We start from the raw sequence: 10261 nt of genomic DNA, 5'->3' as shown, positions 1-10261 counted from the left end.
TGAATGTGTTGTATTGAAAGCTCTGCAGACAAATTCCAGATTTGCTGATTGAGTATAACATGGAGTTATCAGTGTATTATATCCTGGCTTCTTGGAGAATTGGCAAAGTAAGGAATTTTTGGTCCTCGAAAATATTTCAGAAGGAGTCCTCCTGCCTATAAAAAAGCTGTCTTTTATTACAGTAATTTCTCCTTAAATTCCATCCCTTCCCATCCTTCCCATGAACCCATAATTGTGTAAGGGCAGTCCCATTCCACACCATTCAGTCCCTGAAGGTCCAGAGATCTTGACTGAGCCAATCCACCAAAAATGGATTACATGTGACTAAGTCCTTCACCAATTGTAAAGAATCATAGGACTCTGAGTCACTGGATGACAAGAGATGATGCAATGTAGGGACTGTCTTGTGCCTTGTTGAAGGGAATATGGTCCCCCATGTCCTGTAGGGCTAGATAGGAAAATAATAAGCTAGTCTGAAGCCAGTCCATTGAATAATGGTTGAATCCAGTGGGGTAGGATGCCTGAGGAATGAATTGCCCTTAGAGGAGCCCACTGACCAGGTAACAACCTTTCCAGTTTTCAAAAGCTTGAAAGTTTTGGAGTTCACTGGTATCAGTAGCAGCGTCCATGGAGCACAATGACTGAGGACAGCATCAGCATCGGGAGCTTCTTTGAGAAACACTGAAGGACAACCTTAGGCATCCTGAGGAAAGGCAGCTCCCGAAGTCATGATTCCTTGGGGCTGAGAGAAATGCAGGCAGTGAACTCCACAGAAGGACTGGCCTTTGGAGTTTAGAAGAGAGCTACACCTAAGGGAAACCTCATGAGATATAAATGGAAGGAGAAAAGGACTTCCCAGTAACAAGGGCTTGTGAGTTATCCTGTCACGTATGCCCCATTTTACTCGTCTGAGAGCACTCAGAATTAGAGTGGGGTCTAGTTTCTTAACTGTCCTTGCTACATACCAGCATTCCCTTTCTAAAGCTAATAAAATCTGGCCGATAATTAATGGAGGAATACACTGGTGGGTGCTTATAAGCAATAAATTCCATCACCTCAGGGTCCTTCCACCACCACCAGGATGCTGAAGGGAATTCAGAGATTTCATTCCTTTGGAGACCCAATCTGCTTGTGTGAGTAGAACAAGAACATTTAAGCAAAACCAACAAACATTATCATCATATCTGAAAACAAAACTACATTCCAAATCCATCGCTCTCCTAAAGAGGAGGGGATGAGTTTTGCCATAAAATTCTGCAGGATTGAGATTATTATTAGATGTTAGAATTCAGCTGCCTTTTAGTGTTAATTATATGTTTGTAGTCATTATGCACATTGTTTTTCTTTCCTCTATCACTACATACAAGTCTTCCCAGGTATCTTTGAGTTTTTGCTGTTTGTTACAGGGCAGTAATATTCCATTACATTCCTAGGGGACCAGTCCCCAGCTGTTGCACCCATTTTTGCTCTAAGTTTGTATGTGGGTGGTTTTTGCAGTCACCAAGTGCTTTTCTGAATATCTTGCATTAAGAAAACTTTCATTGACCACCTTTTACTTTATGCCCATTAGTAGACTTTGCAGGGTCCAAGAACCCTTAATTTTCTCTTATAATTCCCAATTGTTTTCCAGAGCAGTTGGGCCAATTTACAAATGCATGGACAGTGCCTCCATGTGCTTGTCTTTCCACATTGACTGCCCCTTCATCACTGACTGTTCCTATTTTATCCTCTGCCAATACAGTTGGAGAGATGGACCCTCAGAGTTATTTTCATTTCCATTTCTATTCATTCTTAGTGATTTGGGGCATTTTTTTTCCAGTTTGCTTTTCTTCTTAAAAGTGTACTTGTCCTTTGAACAATAACATATCAGAGTAAATGCAAAATGAAAACCTCTCCACCTCCTCTATTATATGCAGGTACAACCTGAATAATATTTATACCTGGGGAGAGAGGAAAAAAAGGAGGCATCTAGTAGGAACTAATTTTCTTTCATCCAGTCCCTAGCTGGCAACCCATTTCTTTTTCCACTTTGTCAACACAGACCAGAGCCACACATGAGCTGAATAACTGATCTTCCTTAAGTATCCACTGCATATAAATAGTGCTCCTCTGCCTTTCCCTCGCTTTCCAGTCTCTGAGTCCTCTGATTCTTCCTAATGTCCTTCTCATTCGCCTTTTCTTTCCACCTTAGTCTAAACCTTAATTATCTAACTCTAGACTCCCAAATGATACTCTAAGCTATTCTCACACTGCTGTCATAGTAATTTTCCTAAAGCACAGTGACCATGAGAGATAACATGGCTTAATGGTTAAGAGAGCTGGACTTGAAGTAAGGAAAACATGAGCTCTGAGTTCTGCCTTTGATACATACTGGCCGTGTGACCTTGGGCAAATCTCTTAACTTTAGTGTTCTAGGCATATCTCTGAGACTGCAAATTGCAACGGAGGTGCTTTGGTAGAAGCATTGGTAGAAGGAATTTTGTCTCCTGGGAGTTCCTTAAACCAGTGAAAGAATAGGTCAGGTCCTATCCCTATAGTGATCAATAGTTCCTCACTGCCTACTGAACAAAATCCAAACTCCTTAACCTGGCATTCAAAGCTATCTGTGATTTGACCTTTCCAGTTAACTCCTACGACTCCCCTACACATACCCCATTCACCTATCAAACCAGACTACTTCCCACTCCTCAAAAAATACCTGCACTCTTTCTGCTTTACCTTACGCCTTTGCAAACATTGTTTCCTTTGTCTAGAACGTCTTTCCTATCTGCACGAAGCAACAAGGAACTCCTATCCTTTCCCATTTCTTTCTTCTCTAATTGATAGCTAACAGACCCTGGAAAAACCTTCACCAAACTCCAAAGTTTGAGCTAGATGAGGAAACTGAGGAAGATGGGTTAAGTGAGCATCCCACCCTTTCCTACTTAATTGTTGTTGGACTATCCCATATGTTAGGTTTTCTCTCTCAATCCAAAACTATAAGTTTCTTGATGACAGGAATCATACCTTCCTTATAATTGGCATATTTCCCTCACAATGCCAAGTACAATGTTGTATATATAATAACTATATTACCCATTCTTATCTGTTATTTCCTAGGAAATGTGTATAAGACTTAAAATGAAGAAACCAAAACAAATACAGGGAAGTGAAGTACTTAGGAAACAAAATTTTGGCTTAGATGATTTTCTTCAGGGCCCCTTCTATTCCTTTTGAAGACTGTCCTGCACTTACCACACAAAACATTCCTTTTCCCTCCACCCCCATGATACCTTCCTTCTTGCCTTCTGGCGACTAAAGTGTCAAATACCTAACCTAATTAATTAAACTTGCTTAATGGCTTGTAAGAGAAGTTATTAATTTAATTCTGAACTTAATACCAAATATTTGTGTCCCCAGTGCTTAACATACTGCCAGACAAATAATAGGCACTAATAAACGTTAGTTAGCTGGCCAACATTTCCATAAAAATGGCCTAATGGAAAGGAGATTGTACATGAAACTGTGGCTCAATTATATTCTTAAAATATAATATGAAATTTAAAAATGTATATTTTTTAAAATATAATTTTTAAAAATGTACTATGAAAATGCAGTATGTGACTTTTAAAGCTGTCCTACTTGTCTATAATTCTTTCTGGCCTTCTGTTCTCTACTGTGCATTCTTTTTTTTTTAATGGTAAGGGATGTAGTGTTCTAGAGAACATTCCTTTAATTGTCTAACATACTTCTATGGTGAGAATGTCAAGCCATAGAAGACTGGTGAGATATTCTGGGAGCGGGCAGTTCAGCTTGTTAGAAGAGTCTAAACTCATATTCGTTAGGTTGTCTCTTATATGACCGTATTTTCAGATTTAAAAAATTAAGGGTATAATTTTTAGTCTCATTACCAGACTGTAAGTTCCATGAGGGCAGAGACTTTTAACTAAAATTTACATTTCCCTGGTCACTAGCATACATCTAATAAAAGGTTGCTGAATTTTAATTTATGTTTTTGCAGTCTGAAATGTTCTGGAAAATTTGGGATGTAGGGCACCTACATTTTATTGACATCTAGAATGAACCTTGGATTTAACATGACCTCACAGTATCCATGTTAGAGCCTAGGACCTCTAGACTATTTTAATAATAAAAGTGTTTGTGTAATTTTAATCACAAAAACATTTAGAAGAAATTACAAAACACGTTTAGGAGGAAATGGTTGTAGTAGAGTCTCAGTATAGTTACAGTTCTAAAGTGAAATGGCAAGTCAGCCTCCTAACTTAACTCTCCATTTCCATTATTCATTTCTCTATCATCAATACTTTGGTTCCTCCAGAACCCCTCTGCCATTACTGTGCTCATACTGGTTCCTCTGCTCCAAGTTCAAAGCCCTTAGTCTAGTAATCAATGCTTTCCTTCCCCAAATACCAAATAGCAATGCACCCTTGGATCCTAACCCCAACCTTAAGGTGCTTGAGCTTTCAGAAGGTATTGGCCAAAGGACAGATACTGCTTTGGCACATGGCCTAAAGAAAAGTGAAAATTCTTTGCTGGAATCTAATCATCTTAACTCTGATAGTGCATACCCAACAAAGGACTGTTAACCATGTCCCCAGACTTGGGGAACTAAAATGCTTTTTTCCTACCCATGCCAGTGGGGGGGCAGTATCACTTCCTAAATATGGTTTGGAGAAGTGGCCAGTGATAACAATTCTCTCTAGGCCAGGGCCAGATTCACTAATATTGTGAATCTGGCTCTTGCAGGATGCTTGACTTACAAGTAGGGCTGCCTAGGAGTTATTGTCAAGCTAATAAAAGTGCTGTGACAATTACAGAATTTCGGTCAGAAAGGACTTCAGCCGTCATCCAACTTAACCTGTCCCCACAAAGGTCCTTTTTAATTTAAAATGCTGTGATTCTGTGAAACATCACTGACAGTCATTCAGCAGTCACACCTATTTGTCCTTTGAGTACCCAAGAATGTAGTTCATTCAAGTTCATTCATTAAGTCACTTTCCTTATCTCCTTACCTGACTCGGATATCAATTTAATATTAGCCACTTTTGTTCTGTCTTTTCCAGTCTAAAATTGTGAATCAGGTGGAACAGAAACAGAGACTTGAAAAACTATGCCTTTCTGTTGTCAGTTACTGTCTCATCCTCCCCTTCTCCAGCAGCAGTCTTATCTATCCCTTCTTTGATTTTTTCTCATCTTTTCTTCTCAAACCCTTTCCTGTTGTCCTTAGATTTCTTTGCCACCCTCAGTTCATTCTGAGTTTCAGCACTACTGACAATATTCTCACAATATTGTTTCAAACTTTTGTATTCATCTTCTATTACCCATTCTTGTTTCTATCATCTATTGGTGAAATCACTGTATATCTACATAGTTTCAAATGGTCTCTTACACCTGAGATACTTCCCCTCCAAAGAAAATTGTCAATTTCCTGCTGTGAATGGTTCTGATGTTACCTTTTATTTCTGATGCCTCCTCCCTTCTGCCTGTCTAAATCCTAGGCCCAGGTCAATTTCTATCTTGGATCCTTCTCTGAAGACCCTCTGCTGATACAATTGTCTCCCTGAAACCTTAGACTTCTTGTCTATTTCAGCCTTTGATAGCATCACACATTTAGAGATGGATGGGCCCATAGAGATCACTGAATGTAACTACCTCATCGTAAAGGTGTGGAAACAGAAGTCTAAGTCACATGGTACTGGGATTTGAATCCTGGGTTTTTGACTTCATATCCTAACTGCTAGCCCTCACTTCCAAATGTGTTTTTCCATAATTCAATTCAATAAACATTTTTTGAGATGCATACGAGGTATAAAGGCCATTAAGATAAGGCACCGAAGATAGACAAAAATGAAACAGTCCTGTCTTCAAGGAGTTTACATTCTACTGGGCACATACAACATGAACCCAGTAAAGGTAATATGATGCAGTGTCCAGAGGGAGAAGTTCTTTAACCCTATAAACTCTAAAACTTGACTTCTTCCTGAAGTTTGTTCCTTCCATCCAAGCTCCCTCTGTTATTTCCTGAAATGAGAACCATGGAGAGTCCCATGGAGGTAGTTGTGGTATGATTGGCTCTAAGAGCTAACTTTTATATGCATTTAGATAATAATAATAATAGCTAACATTTATATAGCACTTACTATGTGCCAGGCACTGTACTAAGTCCTTTACAATTCTCACAACAATCCTGGGAAGTAGGTGCTTTTATTTTCCTCATTTTACAGATGAGGATTTGCCCAAAGTCACATGGCCACTAAATATCTGATGTCAGATTTTAACTCAGGTCTTCTTGACTCTAGGCTCATCGCTTTATCCACTGCACCACCTTAGCTACTCCTTTAAGGTTTACAAAGCACTTTACACCTATTACCTAATTTTATGTAGTGGAGTTATGGATTTCAAGTCTGAAGACATGAGTTCATACCCCAACTTTTCCACTTACTGTGTGACCTTGGACAAATCAATTAACCTCTTGGGACTGTTGCTTTGTAACATGAGGGGATCAGTCTAGTTATAGATGATGTATCTGTGATGGGTCAATAAGTGCCTACTATGTTCCAACCACTTTGATTAAGTGCTGGGGAAACAGGCAAAAGATAGTCTGCTCTCAAGTTACTCACCATCCAGTAGGGAGAACTACCTAAAACACTTGTAGAAAAGATGTATACAATAAATTGGAGATGTCACAGAGGGGAAGCACTAGCATTAAGAAGCATCAGAGAAAGCTTCTTGTAGAAGCTGGGATTATAGGTGAGACTTGAAGCCGTGGAGATGAGGAGAAAGAACTCCAGTTTTTAAATCTCTGATCTCATCCTTTGCCTGGGTTGAGGCTGCACAGGATGGAGCTGTCCATTGTAGAAGATTGAGATAGTCCACAGGAAAGATGGTGATGATGACAACATGAACGCTTGGTTCTTATATCTCTTTTAGCAGTTTTCAAAGGGCTGTCCACATATTAGCTCATTTAATCTTCAAAACCACCCGGCAGAGTGCGTGGTGTGGGTGTGGGTGCGTGTGGCAGGGGGCACAGCTGTTCTCCCCACTTTACAGGCCAGGACGTGGCCCAGGGGTCACAGAACCAGCATGAGTTAGAAGTGACATTCGAACCCAAGAATTCCCGACTCCCAGGCCAGGATGGGAAGCCTGGTCCTGGTCCAAGGACACCGCGGGGCCCCCAAGGGCAGCAGGCACCAGGCGGCCAGGTTGTACCTAAGTCACAGGACTTGAGAACCGGGAAGGACTTCTGTGCAGGTCAGCCTTTGTTAAGAAGCTTTCTACCAGGAGGCCTGCGCTAAGCACCAGTGCGGTGGCTGGACTTCCTAGACAAGCCACGGGGAAGGGGGGGAGGGGTGGGAAAGGAAAAAGGGGAGAGGAGGGAGCTAGGGCAGACCCCGGGATGCCGGCGTGGAAACGGAAGAGGACCTTAGAGGAGATGCATGGCGATAAGGCCCCGGGAGGGGGCAAGAGTCGGCATTCGAACCCGGGGCCATCCCTCTTGTCCCCCCATCCCTAGAACCACAGCGTAAAAGGCAGAAGAGGCAGCCCCCTTTGAAGCCGCCCCGACTCGCGTGCCTGTGGTGATAGACACGGGGCGGGGGGCGCGCAGGCGTGGTCGCGCGCACTCGGGAAGGAGGCGCTGGAGGAGCTGGAGCCGACCCCCGCCTGGCGCAGTCCTCCGACCTCGGGCTGAACTCCGCCCCGCCCCCTCCTCTCGCCCCTCCCCCTCCTCTCGCCCCTCCCCCTCCCCCCAGCCGCTCGCCGCCTCCGGCGCTGGGAGAAGCGATGGTGCTCACGCTTTCCGGGTCCCCGCCGGCCCCACGTTCTCTTCGGCGTCAGTTTCCCCGCCGGCGCGCTTAGGCGGCGGCACGGGCGGAAGTGCCTTGCAGCTGTAGGGTGGCGGTGGTCGGCGGCGGCGGCGGCGGCTGAAGGGACGGCCCGGGAGCGGGGGCGGGCGGGGGTGGCGCGGCGGCGGCCATGTTCCCCTTCGGGCCCAGCAGCCCCGTCGGGGCGGAGGCGGAGGAGCTGTCCGGGGACGACCTGGGCTTCAGGAGACGGAGCGAGGGGCGGCCGCAGGAGGGGAGCGCGGCGGCGGCGGCGGCCGGGCCTGCCTCCGCTCCCTCCTCGCCGCAGCCCGCCGACGCCGACTCCCCCTCCGGCCCTCCCCGCGAGCCGCGCGCGCCCTTCCTGACCGTGCCCGCCGGCCCGGCCACGGCGGCGACCTCGGCGGCGCGCGCGGGGGAGCTCGCGGCGGGGGCCAAGGGCGAGCCGGGCCCCGGGTCCCCGCGCGCCGCCCTCGGCCCCTCCCCCCCCGACTCGCCCACCGCCCACTCCACGGCCGCCGCCGTCGCCGCCTGCCCGTCGGCCTTCACCTTCTTCTCCAGCCGCGTCGCCGCCGCCGCCGGCTCCGGGGCCGGGTCCGGGGCCGGGTCCCCGGAGCCCAAGCGCGGGGGGGCCGGGCCGACAGGGCGGCCCGTGGGCATCCCGCTCTTCCGATGGCTCAAGACCCGCAGTCTGGGCCGGGGGCTGTACGTGGACCCCGCCCGCGACAACTTCCGCACGATGACCAGCCTGTACAGCTCCATCCACCCCGCGGACTCTGTGTACCTCAGCACCCGCACCCACGGCGCCGTCTTCAACCTGGAGTACTCCCCCGACGGGTAGGTGGCGGCCGCGCGTGGGGAAGGTGGGCCTGGGAGAGCCGGGCCTGGCGCGGCGCCGCAGCCTCCGCCCCTTCCCTTGTATCCCCCGAGCGGCGCGCAGCCATTCCCCTCCCCCGTCCGTGGCCGTTCACGCGAAATGCCGGGGTGCGCAGCCCGCGGGAGAGGGAGACGCCGGGGGGCCGAGACCAGGGGACCCCTGGGTACAGAGTGGGTGGAGGGCAGGCCGGACGGGACCGGAGCGGCGCGGGCCAGCGGCTCGGAGACCCCCCGCTCGTGCGCCGTTCTGGGCTGCAGTCGGTCCTCTTGGGTCTTGGAGGAAGCCGGGAGGTGCTGTGACCGAGGGTGAGGCCCAGGAGGCCCATCGGGGCTGGGGGACCGGGGCCGGGTAGCCTTGGAGGCGACTGGAGTGCGCCCGGTGCGCTGGTGGCCTCCGGGGGGCATGGGCTAGGAGGAGGGAGACTGCGTGGAAGTCAGGGAGAGTCTGCGGTGTGCCAGGTGGGCACGGGAAGGGGAGGCCAGACTCAGGAGGGGAGCGGGTGTGGGCTGGGCCTGTGCCGTGAGGGTGGAGGAGGACTCGGACCGGAGGCAGGAGTGGGAAAGAGGGCGCAGTGTGGAGGAAGAGACAGCGCGTGCTTGCTGCTCGGGGTGTGCTGGGTTTGACGGGTCCGAGAGGGTACTGGTAACGTAGCACTGGGAGTTATCTGCCTGAAGGTGTCTAAAGACACCTTCGTAAAGTTTGCCAATTTTGACAGTGTAGAGAATTGCCAAACCACCCCGAGTGCCTCTGGAAGCAGATTAAGACGTAATGGAATTACAATAAAACGTGGATGACATTTTAAAACCGTCGGTATGTATATCTTGTGCAGGTTCTTAACGTGATATATCCTTGCATACTAATGAATAATCTTCATTTCTGTCTGAGATTGACGGAAGGAATAGTAGTAATTGCCATGCTTTGTCTTGGTGTGAGTCATTTCAAGAGTTTGGTGCTGTGCTGTTGGAGTCCCTAATAGAGGTGCCGGACTGTGAAGGAGGGCGTTGGGTCTTACCTTCCAGTTGTACATCCAGTGATGCTGTGAGGTAGAGGCAAGAGACGCGTTTGTCAGATCCCCACACCTGTTGGAAGACTGAAGGAAGCTCATGTAGGTGGCTGACTCCGGACACAGCGTTGTTCTCCTTTCACTTCCCTTCTGAAGACGCTGAGGGTCCTCTGTTACAAACATGTTGTGTGAAAGGAGGAAAATGCCACCTCCTGTTGTTTACCTGTCCCAGAGAGTAGAGTGCTTTATCTGCTGTTCAGACCAGCCAGTGGGGGCAGGATTGGGAGCACAGCTTTAGGTCTTGGAGAGGGAAGTGATTTTGGTCTGGAGCAAAATGGTGGATGAGAAGAAAGGAGGGAAGAGTTGAAAAAGATCATAGAAGGTGTTGGCCTGAAAACTTGGTTAGAGAAAAGGCAACAGGCTAAATGCACACATTTTATGATTTAATAATTAATCAATTCCCTATAAAGAAAACGGTTACCTAGCGCTATGGAGCCAGGATCAGAACTGGCTGGCTTTGTACAGAAATTGACTGTCTTAAGTACATTTTGCCATGAGGAA

At 47.5% G+C, this 10261-nt stretch overlaps 1 protein-coding gene across 1 annotated transcript in view; it reads left to right on the top strand.

The window, feature by feature from the left end:
• The first annotated feature begins 7779 nt into the window (after nucleotides 1-7779).
• The window catches only part of DCAF10 (DDB1 and CUL4 associated factor 10), a 53526-nt gene continuing 51044 nt past the window's right edge, over nucleotides 7780-10261 (top strand). Inside the window, exon 1 of the mRNA XM_072596736.1 lies at nucleotides 7780-8657. Within this exon, the coding sequence (XP_072452837.1) occupies nucleotides 7975-8657 (683 nt within the window). The 5' untranslated portion in view covers nucleotides 7780-7974. The remainder of the gene's footprint in view (nucleotides 8658-10261) is intronic.

Source organism: Notamacropus eugenii, chromosome 3 (assembly GCF_028372415.1).
Source record: "Notamacropus eugenii isolate mMacEug1 chromosome 3, mMacEug1.pri_v2, whole genome shotgun sequence".
Classification (NCBI taxonomy): Eukaryota; Metazoa; Chordata; class Mammalia; order Diprotodontia; family Macropodidae; genus Notamacropus; species Notamacropus eugenii.
Note: the sequence above shows the minus strand (reverse complement) of the source record. Positions and strands in the feature narration are given on the sequence as shown.